A 21,174-nucleotide genomic window follows, 5' to 3' on the forward strand; every position below is an offset into this window, starting at 1 on the left:
ATCCTGAAAGCACACGACGTGCTTGTTGACTTTCTGCATTCCTTTTCCTAATAGTGCAGGCCTGCGAGGCTGACTGTGGGCCTTTGAAATAGTATTCATGTTAATTGCAGCACCCGTGAGCTCTGCAATTGACATGAATACTATCTCTAAGGCCCAGATCAGCGCACTCTTAAGAAAAGAAATGCAGAAAGTCAACAAGCACAACGTGTGCTTTCAGGATTTTGAAAACACGTTGTGTTAGATAACTTTCTGCATTCATTTTCCTAATGGCCCGCGGCTGATGTGGGCCTTTGAGATAGTATTTGTGTTAATTGCAGCGCCATTGTCCTCTGCAATTAACAAATACTATTTCAAAGGTCCACATCAGCCCCACAACAGCGCACACATAAGAAAACAAATGCAGGAAGTTAACCAACACGACGTGCGTTTTCAGAATCCAGAAAGCACACGTCGTGCTTTAGATTTGCTGCATTCATTTTCCTAATGGTGCGCTGCTGTGGGGCTGGTCTGGGTCTCTGAGAAAGTATTCATGTTAATTGCAGAACACAATGGCACTGCAATTAACACGAATACTATCTCAAAGGCCCACATCAGCCCCACAACAGCGCACCATTAGGAAAATTAATGCCGCAAGTTAATGTCAGCCCTCCCTAACCCCACAGCCTGTAAGGGAGACACTTACCTGCCGCTCCCTCGTGTCATGGTCTCTTCCTGCCTCCAGCAACCAGGAAATGACCGTATTTCGCACCGCTTGCGTTTAAAAAAAAGGCGGGGCGAATGGTTTTTCAGGGATCTGTGCGCACTAAATTCAGGACACTGCACGCTCCGGGTGACCATGGTGCGCGCGCACCTTCTTGGGAACAGTGGTTGTGAGTTGCTTGTTGATGGCCTTTTCAATCACTTTGGTTGGATAGGGGAGCAGGGAGAAGGATAGGAAGTTGCTCAGTTGATGTGGGTCAGTTGCAGACTTCTTAAGGAAAGTCTTGATTTCTTCAATTTTCCATTCATCAGGGAAAGTGGCAGATAAGATGGAGGTGTTGATGATGTGGGTAAGGGTGGTGCTGATCCAAGGTTGTAAATATGGTGGGGAAATACGTCTTTTGGGGCCCCGAGTGGATAGTGCATAATTGCAGCTGTGCTGCTTCTGGTGAGGTTTGTCCATTCAGGCACGTGGCCATCTTGGTTGGTGGTGGGTAGGTTTGGGAATAGCTGTCTGGAGCAGAGTTTGTCCTACACTCCATCCCGGGCTTGTCTAATTGAAATGTGAATCAACATCGGTCAAACGTCTTCTGAAGAGTTCTGGAAATCGGTCCCATCAAATGTGAGCAGATTAAAAACAGTTGGCATGGCTTTCTGTTCTTAACATCTAAATGACCTACTTTTAGACTTGAGCACAAAAACACAGAGGTCAGCATTAACTGCATTAACTGCAAAAACTAGCAGCTGAAATGGAGAGAACCCATAAAAAATGTCAGAAGACTCAGAACGCATTGAGGCAAGGCGGAAGGTGGCTGTTGATATACATTTGTAAGTCCTTTTACTATCAGAATCTCCAAACAATGGGAGATTTGAAGAGGGAAAGCTGGTGTGAAAGACAGGGAATTCCACAAGGTGTAATGTATCCTCAAAATGGGTCCACTGCACAGCTCTGCTGGGTCAGTCAAAGTGCAATACAAAGGAGCTCAAATAGGCACACCAGATGATATTCTTATTCCATTTTCCAGAATAGATCGCTATTGTGGAAGGGCAGCGTGCAGATAGAATGGCTTCCACCACATGAATACATTTATAACAACAATGATTACATCTGGCCACTGTTCAAAGCTGTAGGATATTGGCTAAATTCATTGTTTAGTAAATGATAATGAAGTGTGCATTATGTTTCACATGTAGCTAGAGACATAAATCCTGCTAGACCCTGCTGCAAACTAGATCTACATAAACATGGGGAGCTGGCGGACAAGCCTTTTCCCTGGGAATATGGAGGACCTGGATCACAAGTTGGGACTCGACCTCACTGACACTTATTATGGGGTGATTTCCGGGCTACACTTTCAAGCCCACAATCATCATCAACTTTTGTAAACGAAACGAGTCGGCTGATGGCTGATTTTACCTCTATTACAAATAAAGGAGAATAATGGACTAAAACTTCCCATCCCGACTGCATTTCAGTGTTCTTTATTAATTTAGAAAAATCAGTCATTTAGTATTCCTTCACCGGAGATGCTTATTTAGTATGCTTAACCCGAGATGCTCAGTGTCTTCCTTTGGTCTTCCTCTGTCCTAGAACGTGATAGAATAATCCAAAGGTTGTGAAGAGGGCTGCAGTGTATGGAAAGGTTTCAGAGAGTGATAAGATGCTGCAACGGAAGCAAGGCTCAAGTTGTGACGTGCGCTAATAAACGATTATATGTCCAGAGGGTGAGAGAAAAATAGGGTTAGAGTAATTATGGACGTCCTGGATGGTGATAAAGTCCCACAGGATAAGGGTGAGAGCTTTAGTTTGCTCACAAGAGTATGCTTTTCTGCTTTGTGCCATTTTTCATGAAATTATTTGATGGTACAAAGGCCCCACTGTGCACTGGTGGAGTGTAGTCTGTCTGTGTTTCAGATTGCCCATGTGCTCCTGATCGTCTGCCTATGATGATGTTGGTATGAGTACTTCTTATCATTGTGTCAGACTTTCTTTGTGTTGCATAAGGAACGAGATGTGTTTATATAATGGAAATATGTTCAGACTGTATTCCGCCATTATGGCGATTTTAAAATCGAGCCTGGCGAAATCATGCTGACAAAACCTCATTTTGGTGAAACGTCACAACGATTAAATACTTTTTTTCCCCAGAAAAGCAGTATGCAACGTGTGGAAAATACACTGGTGTTTTTCAGGGTCTTTTTTTTTTTTTTTTAAACAGGAGGATCATCACTGGAGTAAGAATTGGAAAAAGGTGCGGGAAAAAGAAAATGAGGGTAGGGTACAGGCGGTAGGGAGATTAGTTCTAGGGTTAAGTGGAATAGGGTGGGTGGAAACATCGTCATGGAGTTATGAAGCCAGTGTTAAGGAGGGACCCTCCTTTTAAAAAAAAGTGGGGTTCTACAAGAACGACTTTCACCAGGTTGTTTTCGTCAACTTGATGAAAGTTCTTCTTGGAGAAAAAAAACTCAAAATGTTTAAGGTGTGTTTTCCACTGAAAACACTTAACCGTTCAGATACATTAACTTCTGCAAACTGTTTAATTCATTTGCTGCACTGAATGCATTGTGGACAGGCTGTATTTTAAGTAAAAAGTGAAGTTTACTCAGAAAAGTTACATAACTTATCGTAATGGTTAAAACAACGAATAGCACTGTTATGGATAATTAAAGAAGGTCACAAAATGAGCAGCTTAGAAAAAAGGCATTGGAATGTGTACAGTTGCAATGATGTGTTGATGTGTTTGAAAGCTATATATATGGTCTATACATCTTGCATCTAGTATGAGCCACTGCTCATACTAGATGCAAGATGGCCGCCTGGTAGGAGCTGCCTGAAGGAGCTCCCCGTGCTTGGGATCCCTTAACCGGGTATATCCCTGCTAGCGCCACTGTATCAAGAGTAACAGGATTAAGAGTAAGAGGATTAACTCCTAAAAGTAACAGGATGACCCAACTCCCGTCCCGTGGATCACAGTTATGACCGGCCAGCACCACAGAGGAGTCCCAGCAGCGCCGGAGAACTGAGAGAGGCTCGGGACGCGGATCATCGTTGTGACCGGCACGCATCGCAGAAGAGAAGTCCCAGTGGCGTCGGAAGGCTGAGAGGGGCTCGGGACGTTGGTAGCTGCTACCCCGAAACCTCAACAGCCGGCACCGGGACAAACAAAGCGGAACGAACACCGGACCCCTCCCCCACTCCGAACAGAAGTAAATGCTGGTGGATACTCTGGGAGGCATCGACAACGGACCCCCTCACGACGGCAGCAGAGGACGCTGCACCGGGACCAGCACGAGACGAGGCACGACAACGGATCCCCCCCTCACCCCCCTCCTCCGGTCAGCTCCGCAGCAGAAGCATCCCAGCGGACAGCCGGCACCGGGACCAAAGCGGGACGAACACCGGACCCCTCTCCCACTCGTCGGCAGCAGAGGACGTTGATCGCTGCACCGGGACCAGCGCGGGACGAGGCCAAGACAACGGAACCCCCCTCCCGCCCACACCGCAGCAGAGGAATCCCAGCGGTTTGTAGGGTTGAGAGGGGCTTGGGGACGCTGGATGCTGCACCGGGAGCCCTACAGACCTGGGCTGAGGTGGACGCCCCACCCGCCTCCCTCCCTCCCTCCCTATCTCGATGCAGACACAGAGAGGACACAATCTCTCGCAGCGGACAGCGAGAGCTAATCACAGCTAATCACCGTAAAAAGGTATTTACTTTATTTGAATTCGCCTGTACTCCATTCCATTGTTCAAAATGGCGGGGGTCTAAAATCTAAAAAACTAAGGCAATAAATCACCTCCTGTGCCTCCAGATGCCCACGAGGCTCCTTCAAGATAAGACGCCCTCACAGCAATTTAGAAACTGGCTCGTTTGAAAGTGAAACTGCCCTCACTGTCCACAGAGCAACTACAACAAAGAGAGGACTACTGTCTCCCTCACCCTTATGTGGTGGCCATTTTTGTCCAGTCTCTCTCTCGGGTGGCCATCTTGGACTAGTCATTGTTCGCTGGGATATTCATTCTTTCTCAATATCTGAGCTGACACTAAGAACTCACCACCTTAAACTAAGCTCAACCACCGTATTACTGGTACACACCTATAGGTATCATGTAACCGATTGTTTGCAGTTGTTTTCTATTCTTATATTTTAGCAGAATTACTTTACCAATTGTATTCGACACTACTCTACACAATTCTACAACCTGCACCCATACTTCACCTTCTCTCTCCTGTAATTCACCGACTGCTACCTCATATTTTGGTCGCTCACTAGTGTCACGTTTGCTCCCTAGGGTCACTTTTGATATATGTAACCTGCTGTCTGTGTTTGTATCTGGCATTCAGCACATTTACGTAATCCGCACCCGTTTATGTAACCTGCACCCACTGCACATTTGTCTCCTGTAATGCATGATTGATACCCCTTATATGCTGGTTGCTCACTTGTGTCACTTTTGCCCGCTAGTGCCATTCTTGTTCCATGTAACCTGTTGTGCTTGCATCTGTATCTTGCTTCTGCATATCATTATCATTTTTGTTCACCCTCCCGCACTACTCCTATCGCCATACCAACATAGATCCCATTGGCAAGCACACATATAAAATCAACTACCCACCCGTGCTCACCAAAAAAGCCGCTAAACGCTTTAAACACGACTTCCTTAGGTCCCACCCAGAAACCCCCTTTGCCGACACCTACTTCTCATCAGCCAAGGGTCCCGATATCATCTTACACACCACACGCAGAGCTCAATGGAAAAAAGCGTTCCTCACCCTACTCACCGTCTCCACCACCAGGAAATCCGCCCATGGCCTTACACTCTCAATCACACCATCCCAACTCTTCCCAGGCAGAACTACCATCACTATCTACAATAACGGGATTGTCCTAATTCAATCGACAGACAGGAACCTGGAACTACTTGACAACCTGTTCCCCACTTTCAAAGAGCACCTATCTAATCGGACTTACACACATCTCCCGCAATGCTACCACCCCTGACATCACAGCACCCAGCCTCGACCCTCCTAACCCAGTTCAGCCCCAGAACGACACTCACCTCACCATCACACCCAGCACCATAGCCAATTCCCCTCCGGCTGCAGCCACCCCTCCCCACCCCTCAATCACAGACAGATCTCGCCCCCTCATTCACCACCCGCTCCCCCATCCCCCCTACCAACACTCGTACCTCCGCTCATCCTCCCATATCCCCCCCATACGTTGCACACCCGTCCCGCCCTTCACACCAATATCCTCAGAACACCCCTCCTCCCCCAACTGCAACCCACACATGACTTTCTGTCCGCCTATCTCCCCCCCACACTTAGCACTCCCGTCACGCCTAGCCTGCGCCCCTCCTTCAACCTCTCACCCCCCATTCTCACTCCCCACTATCCCTCCTCCACCCCCGCAACAGCCAGCCTCCACACCGCCCCCATTTACCCTTCCCCTCCTAGCACTGATGCCCTTTCCAACAACGCCAACACCAACCCTAACACAAACCCTCTCTCTAACACCTCCAACCCCTTCACCAGCTCCACCTCTCCACCCCGTTTCCCCTCCCTCTTCAGCAACCTACACGCCTGTTCACCGTCAGCACCCCTCCCCAACGCCGTGCCCAACACCACGCTGAACATGATTATGTCCACCCTCCTCCAAGTGAAAGAAGAACTACACTCCATCAAAGAGTTGCTCATCACACACCCCAGACGCCCCCTTCCCACCACCACCGTTACACCTAATAACACTTCCCGCTCACCTCCTACTCGCCTTACCGCACAACACCCCCCACACTGGTCCTCTATCCCCTCTCGCAATTCCACCAATCGCATTACTAATCGCAATCGCATTACCACCAATCGTAATACTCCCTTTACACCGAACAATACACCTAACAACACCTCCTCCCCACCTCCTACTCGCCTTATCACACAACACTCCCCACACTGGACTTCTATCCCCTCTCGTAATACCACCAATCGCCCCAGACACACTACCAATACGGTCTCAGACCATGACATACACACTCTTCTCCACTCCTACGTCCCGGCTCCCCATAATCGCCTAGCCACCAACCATCTGCCCATCCCAACGATTATCTCTAACCCCCTCAGACACCAAAAGGATAACAGAGGCGCCGTCCCCAACAACCTCACAAATGTACCCCTTACTATAGAACCTTCCTCCACCCTCTGCACCCCTAGCCTCAAATGCATACTACTCAATTGCAGATCGGCCCAAAGACATTCCGCGGAGGTCGCCGATCTCATCACTTCTCTGGAACCGGATCTAACCATTCTGACTGAAACATGGTTATCTGATTCGTCTACACCTATCATGGATATCCTAGTCCCACCCAACTACTGTATCATTAGACTTGACAGGATCAAAAAGACAGGCGGTGGAATTGCTTGTATCTATAGAAGCAACCTCTCAGTTAATAAAGCGTCCGCCCCCTCTCTTACTTCCTGTGAATACCTCTGCCTTGATATCATCAGCGAAAGCAAACCGGTATGTTCACTACACATCATATACCACCCACCTGGGGACAAGCTCTCCTTCTCCCAACAACTCATGGACACAATTTCAACCAACTCAGGACAGCAAAACACCCAAATTTTCCTTGGCGACTACAATCTCCATTGGAATGACAGCAGTGACACAGTGGTAAATAGCCTCAAAAGCTTCCTCAACGCCCTTGATCTCACCCAAATTTGCAATAGCCCGACCCATGAGAAAGGTTCTATCCTAGACCTCATCATCTCCAAAGAGGACGCTATTCAACTTGAGTCAATCCAACCTTGCGACTGGTCAGATCATCATATTGTCTCCTTCCTTATCAATGAAAAAATTAAACTTAACCCAATTCAAGCCTCTAAGCCCAAAGTTTGGAAAAGAGACATGAAGAAACTCAACCCAAACTCCTTACCGCCTAACAGCTGCAATCTCCTACTTCCCCCTCCCGGCGCCACGGACGTTCATCTCTTGACTGACCACTATCTCAATGCTATGTCCACAATAATCAATGAGGCTGCACCCCTGCAATTGAAAAGAGTTTCGTCCAAGATCTCCAACCCATGGTATGATGGGAGCCTCAATGATGATAGACGGGCCATGCGAATGGCAGAGCGCACCTGGAGGTCTGCCCCCTCTGCACTGCACCTAAAAACCCTGAAGAAACAGAGAAACGCCTACTTCAGGAAAATAAAACGCTCAAAAAGAGATTTCTTCAGCCTCCAGCTCGCCCAAGCAAAAAACCGCCCAAGAAAATTGTTTGAGCTAATCAGAACACAATCCAAAGAACAACCCCAGACACTCAGCACCTTGAGCGTTTCACCTTCATGTGAAGACTTCTCGGCTTTCTTTAACCAAAAAACCGACAACATAAGAAGCGATCTCCTCAATGACGCAATCCTTTACTCCAACCCCCAACACACAGCAGCACCTGAACCAAAGAACAATGCTACATGGTCTTCCTTTGGCACCTACTCTGAAGAAGAAATTGGCAGATTGCTCAGCACGCTGAAACCATCCAATCACCTCACTGACCCCCTTCCTGCTAACGCTGTTAAGGACTTTACCCCTTTTCTCCTCCCACTCTGGACTAAGATTATCAATAGCTCTCTTCAACAAGGATCCATCCCTAACGCCCTCAAAGTCGGACAAGTCACACCGCTACTGAAAAAACCAACAGCAGATCCCTCTGATCTAAACAATTACCGCCCTATTACAAATATTCCCACTATCGCTAAACTGTTGGAAAAATGTGTACAGCTACAACTGACTAAACACATAGATAAGTTTGATCTCCTCAACGCGCATCAATCAGGCTTCCGAGCAGGGCACAGTACCGAAACGGCCATGACTCACATAGTTGATGACGCCCTCCAAATGCTAGACCAAAACTATACCTGCCTCCTCATCCTTCTTGATCTTTCCTCAGCATTCGACACAGTTAAACATGAGAACCTACTCGATCTATTAAACACAAGAATGGGCATATCTGGGACTGTTCTCAAGTGGTTCACCTCCTTTCTACACAACCGCTCACAAAGATTCAAAAGCAACAACCTGATGTCCTCTCCGGTACCTGTACCGCTAGGCGTCCCTCAAGGTTCCTCCCTCTCCCCAACACAGTTCAACCTAGTTATGGAACCTCTCACTACTTTGCTACAAGCATCCAATGTTCACTTTCACATGTATGCAGACGACACCCAACTTTATCTCAAAATACAAACTCCTAAGGACATCATGCTTCTGAACACCACGATCAGAAACACCCAATCCTGGCTTGCCGAGAATCACCTCAAACTCAATGCGCTGAAAACTGAGTTCCTCCTGATCTCACCTCCCGGAAAAATTTCTACGGCTCAAACATGGCTTAAGCACTCAACAGCTCTAAACGTACAACCTACCATAGTAGACTCAGCAAAATCTTTAGGCATAACACCAATCTCAACATGCAGCAGCACATCAGCAAGGCAACCAAAGGAGCGAACTTCCAAATCAATACCTTGAGAAAACTTAAATCCTTCCTTCCTGCCAAAGACTTCCAAACTGCAGTACAATCTTTAGTCATCCCGCACATAGAATACGGTAGCACCGCACTTTGCGGGCTCCCCCTAACTACAACGGCACCCCTAAGAGCGTCTCTTAACGCTGCAGCGAGACTCATCACTGGCTCAAAAAAACACTCGCATATTTCCCCTGACTTTAAAACTCTGAACTGGCTACCTTTTGAAGCCAGAATACATCTGAAAATCGCCTGCTTGACGCACAAGGCTGTACACATGAATTCACCCGCCTACCTCACTCAAAAGCTGACAATGTCTGGGGGCTCTAGAAATACTAGAAGCTCAAACAATCTTTTGCTGAAGCCTCGAAGATTTCGGAAGGAAAAAACCTATAAACGCTCCTTTTCAGGAATGGCACCCAGGATCTGGAACTCACTCCCTAGTGAAACCAGGCTCATCTCCTCCAACAAACGTTTTAAGAAAGAAGTAAAAGCGATCCGCATGGCTAAATACACATGATCTATTATTCTGTATTTCTCATGATTCCGCTTTGTACTACCTGCCTGACCCCTTGGTCTATTTGTATTACTTGTATTATCGACTTACTTGATTGTATACGTTCCCACTTTGTATATTTTATATTGTTTGACGCACCTGTTTGACTTTGCACACTCTACACCACCTTAACCCTACTCTCGTACTACTGATGCACCTGTGTGACTATACACCCTGCACACACCTACCTCAACTATTCCTTCATGCTATCTCCAAAAGCATTTTAAGCACGCTTAAACAAGTATATGCTCCTTATTTTTGTACTGTGATACTATTGGCGCAACTGTTTGACTATGGTCATTGGACCGACACTACCTCACCTGTGACCTACCCTTTGTATTTTGTCCTACCTATGTAACTATGCACCTTGTACCTTAATTACCTCAATTACTACTCTATCACCCCCTTGTATTTGTAAAGTGCTCTGATATCTGCAAAGATCTTGTTCGCGCTATATAAAACTTTCAAAATAAAATAAATAAATAAAAAAATAAAGCATGCTCAAAAGTTTTAAAAAGTGTAGATTCTTATCGATCCGTTGTAATGCCCATGTCCTGGTGTGTACTGGCAGAGGTAATTTGGTACAGATAGTTGCATAGATATACGGTGCAAGTCATTTAATGCTACGTTTTAATGTGGGAAGTTACTTTACATGATTAATAAAGCATAATTGTTGAAACAATTTGATAAAATGGTAGTCATTCTTATGTCCTATACAAACAGGTAATACACACAAAGTCTTCCTTCTGGAAAGTTTTATTTTATTTACATACATATAACGACCAGGGTCTTTTTGAAAGACTAAATGAACCAATTCAGTAATTTATTTTTAATAGTCATTTGAGTGACCAGACTAAATAAAAAGCAAACAAGTCCCAAGCTGGTAAAATGACGCTGCCTTAAAGAGAAACAAACTGGCAAGTGCAGAATGGTACACATCAGATTCCTGTAGAGGTCTAGGAATCGCCCTCCATATCCACATCTTCTTGCAACTTCTGCACCATTTTTTCCTCCAGTCGTTTTGCTTTGCCTGCAAATCAAAAGCACAGCCACTCATAAATCAGCTTAAAAAGAAACATTTGTTTACAACGCCGACTATATAACATTTTAATCATAGTACTATAGTACAAAACACATTGAAGAAACAAGTACTTTAAACAAGGAGGCAAACATCTGTTGACAAGTGTTCTGTAAATGTATACTCAAAATAATTAACATAAACGTGGCCCTTTCATTTAGTACCACAGAAACCGACAAAACAATTTCTACCACAGTCGCTGACTTTTTAGATTACTGTCCCTCACACATCACAGTCGTTTTTTAGGTCGAGCCTGGGCAGCACATGCTGTATTGGAGTATGTACTTGAATCCTCACCCACTCATCCCATATTTTCCTTGGCTTGTGTAACTAACCTTTGTAAATGTTTGCTTTTGATTCGTTATTTGGCAGGTTAGTCTCTCCTTAGTACCGCCTGGTCTTCATTTGAAACCTCCCATGAGGACTGGCCCTTTACTTCGGTTGTTACATGGTACATCTTCTTTAGACTGTAAACACTATTTTCATTAATGAGTTTCTATTAATGCAGGAGGGTCTCTAATGCGCGGTTGAGACCATCGGCTTGTTTATTTAACCCTTAGCAAACTGGGAGCTCTTCTTTCTTCCATGGTCCCTGAAGACAGAAGAGCTCCCAGTTTGCCTTCAAGTATTTGGAATGCAATAGGTCTCGCTTTTGCGAGAGTTTAAGCTACTGGCATTGTAAATGGCAATGCCTTTTATTTAGGTTTTAAAAACCAAAACATATATAAAAGGCATTGTCATTTACAATGCCAATAGCTCAAACTCGCGCAAATGCAAGACCTATTGAATTGCAGATGCTTGTTCTATTCTACTGCAAGAACGAATAGTTTCTTACCTGTCGGTGTAGTTTTGCAGCTTGAAGATCTTTCTGGATTCACTATGCTGTGCATATTCCGCAATCTGGTGGTTGGGTCCGGAATCGTAGTCTTTTTTTTTTTTTTTGTCGTAGCCCAGGTGGGCGTCGACGTCCCACCATTTGGTGTCCTTTCGGTGACGTCGGCGTGCTTCCGGCGGAAGCTACCACCCTTTGGCGCCATCTTCGGATTCTTTTTTCTGTCTCTTTCCCTTGTTTGTCTTTGTAGTGAATCCATGGCTATGTATGTTAATCGTTTTTTCAACGTTAGTGTTTCCACGTATTTTGTAATTGTTCCAACTTGCTTTCTTTTCCATGTTTTTCCACCCTCTTTTCCAGCCTCATCTTTCTGGCGGAGGCGGGTGGGTTCGCTAGTGAATCCAGAAAGATCTTCAAGCTGCAAAACTACACCGACAGGTAAGAAACTATTCGTTTTGCAGCGTGAATCTTTCTGGATTCACTATGCTGTGCATAGATTTTGTAGCGGTTTTCGTTACTTTTGTGGCGGTTGGGTGGAAGATGAGCGTTGGTTGCTAAAAATATGTTGAAGCACTTTTTGTCCCACTTGTGCTTCCTTGTTCATCTGTACATCCACGCAGTAGTGCTTCGTGAAAGTGTGTACTGAAGCCCATGTTGCCGCCAGGCATATATCCTGAATCGGTGTGTTGGCCAGGAAGGCAATTGTTGCTCCTTTCTTCCTGGTGGAGTGGGCTCGTGCCCCTCCTGTTAGCTCCTGGCCAGCTTGCTTGTGGCAGAACTGAATTGTCTGTGCGATCCATCGGGCTATGGTGTTTTTCGTAACTGGTTTGCCCATGTAACTGTTAGCGAAGGACACGAAGAACTGTTTAGTCTTCCTGTGATCCTTCGTTCTTTCGATGTAGTGCATCACAGCCCTTCTTGCGTCTAGGGTGTGGAGCGACCTTTCAGCGCTTGTAGTGGGATTTTGGAAGAAGCTAGGGATCTGAATACTCTGATTCATGTGGAACCTTGACACCACCTTTGGCATGAAGTGTGGGTCAGTTCTCATCACGACCCTGTCACTGTGTATCTGGATGTACGGTTCCTGCAGTGTGAGTGCCTGCAGTTCGCTCACCCTTCGTAGTGAGGTGATCGCCACCAGGAAGGCCGTCTTCATTGTTAACATTTGCAGTGATGCTTTGTGGATGGGTTCGAAGGGTGCTTTCATGAGCTCCGTCAGTACCACGTTTAAGTTCCAGGCCGGTGGCGGCATTCTCTTTGGCGGCGCTATTCTTTTAGCCCCTTCCAGGAATCTTTTCACAACTTGAGATGTGAAGAAGTTTCTCCCTGTTTCTCCTCTTGTGTATGCCACAATCGCTGCTAGGTGCACTCTCAGCGAGGATGAGCTTAGCTTTGCCTTGATTAGGTGTGTGAGGTACCTTAGCACCGTGGACTCCTTGATCAGTCTCCTTTGGAGTTGTTTCTTGCAACACCATTGAGTGAATCTTTTCCACTTTTCCCCATAGCACTTGCGTGTGCTGGGCCTTCTTGCCTCTCGCAGCACCCGCAGGGTGCTCTCTGGTAGTTTCAGGTGTGCAAATTCTAAGTCCTCAGGAGCCAGGCTGAGAGGTTGAGGCTCTCTGGCTCTGGGTGTAGGATTCCTCCGTTTTCCATGGAGAGTAGGTCTCTTCTTTTTGAGAACTTGTGGGGAGGTCCCTGCGCCATCTCCATTATCTGAGAATACCACGTCTGTCTGGCCCATTGTGGTGCCACAAGGATGAGCGTCATGTTGCTCTTCATGCATTTGTTGAGTACCCTGGGGATCAGTGGTATCGGGGGAAAAGCGTAGGCAAATGTCTTTGACCAGCTTATCCATAGGGCCTTCCCCTGAGACCGTGCCTCTGGTTGCCTGGATGCAAAGTATTGGCATTTTGCATTCCGGTGTGTTGCAAATAGGTCTATTGTTGGGGTGCCCCACTTCCTGAATAGACTCTCTGTTTCCTGACTGTTGAGTTCCCACTCGTGGGATGCTGAAGTCTGCCTGCTGAGCCAATCCGCTTCCACATTGTCCTTCCCTGGCAGGTGTATGGGCTAGCAGGTCTATTTTTAGTGGTATGGCCCATTTCCAGATCTCTTGTGCCAAGTTTGACAGCGGGAACGATTGCGTTCCCCCCTGTTTATGTAAAACATCGTTGTGGTGTTGTCTGTTTGTATTAGCACCTTCCGGTTGTGTAGGTGTTTCTGAAAGGCCTTGAGGGCTAGCAACACAGTTTTCAGTTCCAGGTAGTTGATGTGCCTGACTGCATCTGTAGGGCTCCACAGACCCCTCACTCTGAGCCTGTTCATGTGTGCGCCCCACCCCTTCTGGGATGCGTCTGTGGTGATGGTCACTGTTGGGTCCGGTGGTGTTAGAGGTTTCCCTTCTGTTATTCTCTCCTTGGTCCACCACCTTATCTCTTCCTGCACCCTGTGCGTTACAACCACTAGATCCTCCCAACTTCCTGTAGCTTGTGACCATTGTTGTTGCAGCCACTCTTGGAGTGGTCTCATTTGTAGTCGTGCATTGGGGACCAGATGGATGCATGATGCCATCATCCCCAAGATCTTGCTCACAGTCCTCACTGTCAGAGATCGCCCCTTCTGGTAGTGACGTTTCTCCCTCAGTAGGCTGAGCGTTCTCTTTTCGCTCGGTAAGACTCTGCATTGTATGGTGTCGATCTGGGCTCCCAGGAAGATCTTCACCTGCTCTGGTTCCATCAAGCTTTTGCCCCAGTGTATGGAGAAACCCAGGTTTGCTAGCGTTCCTGTCACCTGTTCTGCATGCTCTTTGCATGTCCTGTAGCAGTTTGCCTTCACCAGCCAGTCGTCGAGGTAGGGGTACACGTGTATCCCCTTTCTCCTTAGGTGTGCGGCCACTGCCGCAAGGCATTTGGTGAACACCCTTGGCTAGGGTCGTGAATTGGTAGTGATCCTTGTTTACAGTGAACCTTAGCATGTGCTTGTGCTGCTTGTTCATGGGGATGTGCAGGTATGCATCTTTGAGGTCTATGGTAGACAAGAAGTCCCCTGCTTTTATTTGAGGAATGACCTCTTGTAGGGACGTCATTTTGAATTTTTGAGTTTTTACGTATTTGTTCAGGAACCGTAGATCCAGGATGGGTCTTAGGCTTTCGTCCACCTTTGGCACTAGGAAGTAGTTTGAGTACACTCCCATGTTCCGTTCTTTGAAGGGGACCCGTTCTATGGCCGCTTTGAGGAGGAGTTCTTGGGCTTCCTCTTGCAGTAGTTGCAGCTCTCTTCCTGAGTGCTGTCTTTTCTTTGGTTTTCTGTTTGGTGGCCTTTTTTCCAACTCTATGCAGTACCCGAACTGCATAATATTGAGTATCCACTTGTCTGTTATTTTTCACTCCTGGAGAAAAAATCTCAATCTTCCTCCTACCGGAGTTGCATGTTCCTTTATGTCTTGTCCGTTTAGCCCTCTCCTCTTTGTTACCCCGTGCTCCTCCGCCGGAGGGTGTGGGTGGTAGAGCACCTTCTCTCGTGTGAAGTCACTTGGAGGGGGGCTGTTCGCCGCCTCTTCTTCTCTGGCCCCGTCCATTTCCTCTCGATCGAAAGGACTGGCCCCTGCCTTGGTAGTTCCAGTTTTGCCTCTGCTGGCCCTGGTGGCCCTGGCTGTCACTCTGTTGCCCCTGGTGGAAACTCTGGTGAGAATCTCCTCGCTGGCTTCCACCTCTGCCGTTGGCCTCCGCGACGGAGTGCCCCTTCTCATCCCTCTGAACTGCAGGGCTCCCATGGACCTTGCCGTCTCGTTGTCCTTCTTCAGTTGGGTGAGCTTATCATCAACTGGGGCCCCGAACAATGTTTCACCGCTGAAGGGTGTGTTCAGGATGTTGTTCTTGACTTCAGCCTTGAATCCTGAGATCCTGAGCCATGCTTACCTTCTTTCAGTGATGCCTATAGCCATCAGTCTGCTGGATGTTTCTGCCCCGTCCAAGGCTGTCTTCAGGCATGAGTTGGCGATGCTCTTCCCTTCCTCTACCAGGTGTGTTCCACTGTCACGGTATTGTTCCGGGAGGTGTTTGAGCAACTGTCCCATCTCCTCCCAGTGCTGGTATTGATGCCTATTCAGGAGGGCGTTGGAATTCGCCATCCGCCAGTGCGTTGCAGCGTTCCTCTCAATTTTTCTGCCCGTTAGGTCCATCCTCCTGCTTTCTTTGTCAGGTGGGGGTCCGGACGTTGTTGGGACGTTTGCCCTTTTCCTGGCCGTTGCAGCGATGATAGAATCCGCTGTGACGGAACCCTTGATATAAGCTGGGTCTTCGGAGGAGAATTTGTACTTCTTCTCAGTCCTCGGCGTCACAGATCTGCATGTTGCCGGGTCCTTGAAGGCCTCCTTTCCCTGGGCCGTGATACTCTTGAGCATGGGCAGGAACTGGCTCCTTGTCTGTATGGGGAGCAGTGTCTCGAGCAGGAAGTCTGCTTTTGGCTTCTCCTCTTCCAGCTTAATTCCATAAGCTGTTGCCGCCTTTCTTACCACCTCATTGTATGCCCCAATGTCATCCGGTGGCGAAGGCCTCGAGGGGTATGTTTCTACCGCCTCCTCTGGGTTTTCGGCCTCGATGTCCTGCCATTCCTGGTCTTGGGCCGTCGAGGAACCTGAACCGTAGCTTGACTGCTGTTCCCCATAATCCCCCTCTGTGTAGTAGAGGTCCTCCTCCTCTTCGTGCTCCGAAGGTTCCAGAGTTTTCGGCGGTTCTTCGATGTCGAACTCTTCGATCTCCTGCACCTCAGCGGCGGTCGTTGCCGGCTTCGGGGGAATCTTGTAACTTTTCATTTTTTCTTCGAAGTCCTTCTTTCTCTGAAGGATGTTCTCCATTTCGGCCTCGAGCCTTCTCCTTTTTCTCTGCATTTCTGCGGCCTGTTCGTCGTCGAGTGTTTCGGCCGCCCTTTTCGGCGCCGTCGTCGAAGCTTTCTTCGGCTCCTTTTCTTTAGACGTCGAAGTCGAAGGCCCTTTTTCGGGGGCTTGCTTCGATGACCTTTGCTTTTCGCTGGTCTTCTGCCTCCGGGAGTCCTTCTCGGAGGATCCGCTGGGCTCTTTTTCGGAGGATGCAGCTTCGGTCGTCGATTTGCTCGGTGCCGGTGCTCCTTTCGAGGCTCTGTGCTCTGACCTTCGAGGGTCTGCCTCAGGTTTTCGAGGCCCTGTGGGAGTTTTCGGGGTCGTAGACTCTCCTACCTTCTCAGGCGTACTCTTATCGGTCTCAGCGACCGTGAAGTCATCTGGTCCTTCGGCAATGTTGTCCTCATCGTCGGTGGAGAGGCCAAGTTCATAGAGCATCGGGGCTTGGCCCTTGCCCTGCATCGTGTGGTGAGCCGTCCTCTGTCCTTCTCGAATTCGGAGTGTCTTCGGCTTGAAGACGGAGCAGGCGTTGCAGTCTCTGCTTTCGTGGTCAATTGGCAGGCAGAGGTTGCAGACTGGGTGCTGGTCCTTCTGTGCGAACTTGTGGTGGCAGTTCTTGCAGAATTTAAACGGCGTCTTGTACATCCCTGCGCTCAGGGGGCCCCCTGTGTGCGCATTCCTTCGAGGAGGTCGCAGATTTCGAAGTTCTCTCCTTTCTTCGTAGTCTCCTCGCTAAAGGTCCTCTTCTGTCGATTTTCTTAGGTCTTCACCTGTGAATTTTTGCTGTATTTTCTTCTTTCCTCCTCCAAAACTTCGAGCTTCACGCGACGATCCAGACCCAACGGCGGAAAAAAGAATCTGAAGATGGCGCCCAAGGGTGGTAGCTTCCGCCGGAAGCACGCCGACGTCACCGAAAGGACACCAAATGGTGGGACGTCGACGCCCACCTGGGCTACGACAAAAAAAAAAAAAAAAAAAGACTACGATTCCGGACCCAACCACCAGATTGCGGAATATGCACAGCATAGTGAATCCAGAAAGATCTTCAAGCTGCAAAACTACACCGACAGGTAAGAAACTATTCGTTCTTGCAGTAGAATAGAACAAGCATCTGCAATTCAATAGGTCTTGCATTTGCGCGAGTTTGAGCTATTGGCATTGTAAATGACAATGCCTTTTATATATGTTTTGGTTTTTAAAACCTAAATAAAAGGCATTGCCATTTACAATGCCAGTAGCTTAAACTCTCGCAAAAGCGAGACCTATTGCATTCCAAATACTTGAAGGCAAACTGGGAGCTCTTCTGTCTTCAGGGACCATGGAAGAAAGAAGAGCTCCCAGTTTGCTAAGGGTTAAATAAACAAGCCGATGGTCTCAACCGCGCATTAGAGACCCTCCTGCATTAATAGAAACTCATTAATGAAAATAGTGTTTACAGTCTAAAGAAGATGTACCATGTATCTATTACAACAGAAATCATTCAATTAAAGCCTAGTCACTTAAAGTACCAAACGAAGTGCAAAACATAAAAAAAAAAAAACTGTTAAAAACAAAATCTGGAGAGGGCTAAGCAATTTTTAACACCGTCGACTATAATCCTATAAGAGTAAGCAAGCATAAGTCTATCCCCCTTTTAAATTACCCGTCTAATTTAAGTTTCCATTTTTCTACTGGGGCACCAGTTTCATTCCCATGTCAAGATGAAAGCCATGCTGTTGGATTGCATATTATTTGCCCACAGAGTGGATTGAGTGGGTCAGATGGCTCAGGAGTTTCAAGGAGACTGCATCGAGGTCAATTTTAGAAATCATTTTTTAGTAAGTGATTCGTTGCAAGCCCTATATTTGATCTCGGTGACCTTTGTCAGAACCAAAGGTCTCCTATTAGGACATTTTTACATACTACATAAACCAATCCTATTGGAACTTCCTCCGAAGCCATTTCCCGATGCCTTGTACAATCAAATTTCTGTATAAAACAGGTATTCTGTTATTTTAGATCTGCCTGATAATGATTGACGCCAGGGATTTTGTCATTAGAGAAGCCCTGTAGTTTGGTTCAGCCCAATGATTTGATTCTTTCATCTGTGAGGTGGCACCAGCACATGAGGGCATAGGTTAAGCAATTGCGATAGTACTACTCTGCCTCAAGATGTACCCAAGTCCATAGCCCCTTCCATTACAGCACTGTTTGGTTATATTTTGATCAAATTATTGAGTTGGAATATTACAGGCAATAATATAAAAATGGGGTTAGACAATTGGCTGAAGTTGATTAATTTGTACAATATTGCTCTGTTAAAGGAGATGTGAGCAACTATTGATATTTTACGTGAAGGTTTTATCTGTTGTTCTGCAGCAGCCATTCCCTCCAAGGCAAAGCGAGCAACAACTGGTACTACAGCTTAGTTGAAAGACTTCTATGGATTGTATCATACTTCCTATTGCTCATAAATCTGACCCGATTCAGGTTTTCGGATTGTACTGTTCTGAGGAACTTAAATGAAGTAAATATTAATTTTCAGAACGGCAGTTTTTCAACAAAGGACAATCTGAATTTCGGTTTACTCGCTGATTTTATAGGAGAACTCAAGTGCAAATCCGATAATCAGAAAAAAGGGCTGATCTGGAGTAACGCAGAGGATTTTTATGCCAAACTAGGGAACATTCATGTGACCCCCCTAAGTCATGCGTGTTTGACATGGTAGTCTATACCAGATAGGCGGCACATGGCCTCACAGAACTAAAGTTAGGCAGGGTCGCTCAGAGTTGGCCCAGGTGCAGACTCTACCGCAGAGACAGGCCTTGAATGTCGACGCTCCCTAATCTAGCCGACAGATGTATGAGGAGAAATCAAAGACCACTTTGACAACTTCTTGTACCTCGACTTACTTGAGTTTCCAGAGAACTTGGAATGGGAAGATGACCTCCGACTTTGCGAACGCTCCTGGGGCCTTTTTTATGACTGGGTCCGCGATTTCTGCGGAGTCGCGTCATGGCCCGCCATGCGCCTTAGGGGCTGTTCCCTGAAAGCTTTAGGATGCTTGGTACGGCCTGAGAACAACTTGAGGTTGTGGTCGCGCTCCAAATACCACAGTCAGATATGGCGCGGTTCAGTCACCGACATCGGCCAATGACTGACTCCTTAGGACTAGAATCATGTCTTCCTAGATAGCAACACACCAGGAAGAAAATCCTCAACACTAGACGAAACATCGAAAAAATTCCAGTCAAACAGCGACTGAGAAGTTGCTTTTCTACGGACCAGCTCCGGTTGGCGCAGAAAGAAAGGAACAGACGTCCGTGCGCCTGGGAGGCACCTATACAGGTAGCACCACGTCACTTTCGGCACGGATGACGCATGACGAGCCGATTCACACTGGGACACAGGCTTACCGCTAATGATGCATATGCAGCTAGAAGTCTCTTTCACGTAAGAATAATACATGCTTTTACCAACTTAACCATCACTCCCCTCAGCCCACAAAAATGCATTTAAAATTCAGAAAGCCAAACATAGACGGCTCAAGTAATGGGTAAGTAACATCATTGCTCTATGATTACAAAAAATATTGTTGCAAAGCAGAAAGTGTCTTAACTCTACTATATCGAAAACAGTAGCTTTAGTACGCCATTCCTTCACAATAGACACACAAAGTGACTAACCTGCATGAGGAGCACGGACGAGGTGTATATTTTGCTTGACTTCTTTGATGTCCTGTGCTTTTTCCAATTCTTTCCCCTTCTTTAGTCTGAGGAAGCATAAATTCGTAAGAAATTGAAAATCTTGCAATAGACTTAGGTTCCTCATCTTAATAGTATTTCCAACTTAAGCGATGTAAAGACAACAAAAATCTATCAATTTAAAGGTCTACCAGGAAAACTGGATCTTTAGTTAGCAGTTTACAGAGACTAAAGACAAAAAGCATTGTCAAACTCAATCACACTGGCTTTGGATGGCAAACTCTCGTCTTTATTAATGCATGATCTGTCGTCTTTGTAACTTAATTTACCATTCAAAAGTGTTTTTTCCCTCTTAATGTTTAGCTCAAAAGACATGAGACCGGTAGACATGGGAGAGGCTCCCTTAGGGCAATGGGGGGTTCTTTGCATCACTCATTTTTCGCCCCCCCCTACATATACATATTATATAAACAAGAAAGTAATGGAAATGTTTTGATAGTTGTATTTTATAAAGGCCCGCTCCACGCCAGTCAGCCTTCAGCCGCGGGCAGTTGTCGCCATCTCTGAAGGGGTTGGGGCTTCAATGTGATAGGCCCTAGGCCCACTAAGTGCGGATGTGCACCACTGGCATCTTCCCACCTGCACATTAGTGGCCAAGGGTTGAGAACACAGCCCTGTCTCCAAATGAGCGGTGATTTTCCCCTGCTCAAGCCAATCCTGGAACGGCTCTCAAGCTGTGTAACAGCAAGGGAGCAGCGTCTGGATTGACAGAGACACAGCTGCAGTCTCCCGTCTCACGGCGTGACTTCGTGCTGGGTCCAGGCTTGAATGCCTAATGGATTAAAGTTGACACCAGTGGACAGACAGTCTGGACACAATCAGCTAGCTCATACCCTGAAGCAAAAGTAGGTAGCGGACAGTAATTTTCGAACTGG

At 46.9% G+C, this 21,174-nt stretch overlaps 1 protein-coding gene across 1 annotated transcript in view; it reads right to left on the reverse strand.

The window, feature by feature from the left end:
- Positions 1 to 10,510: 10,510 nt before the first annotated feature.
- RSL24D1 (ribosomal L24 domain containing 1) overlaps positions 10,511 to 21,174 on the reverse strand; it is an 80,320-nt gene continuing 69,656 nt past the window's right edge. The window contains exons 5-6 of the mRNA XM_078684857.1: positions 20,222 to 20,307; positions 10,511 to 10,800 (exon numbers count right to left, since the gene is read on the reverse strand). Coding sequence (XP_078540983.1) covers positions 10,727 to 10,800; positions 20,222 to 20,307 — 160 coding nt within the window. The 3' untranslated portion in view covers positions 10,511 to 10,726. The remainder of the gene's footprint in view (positions 10,801 to 20,221; positions 20,308 to 21,174) is intronic.

Source organism: Lissotriton helveticus, chromosome 3_2 (genome assembly GCF_964261635.1).
Source record: "Lissotriton helveticus chromosome 3_2, aLisHel1.1, whole genome shotgun sequence".
NCBI classification, from domain to species: Eukaryota; Metazoa; Chordata; class Amphibia; order Caudata; family Salamandridae; genus Lissotriton; species Lissotriton helveticus.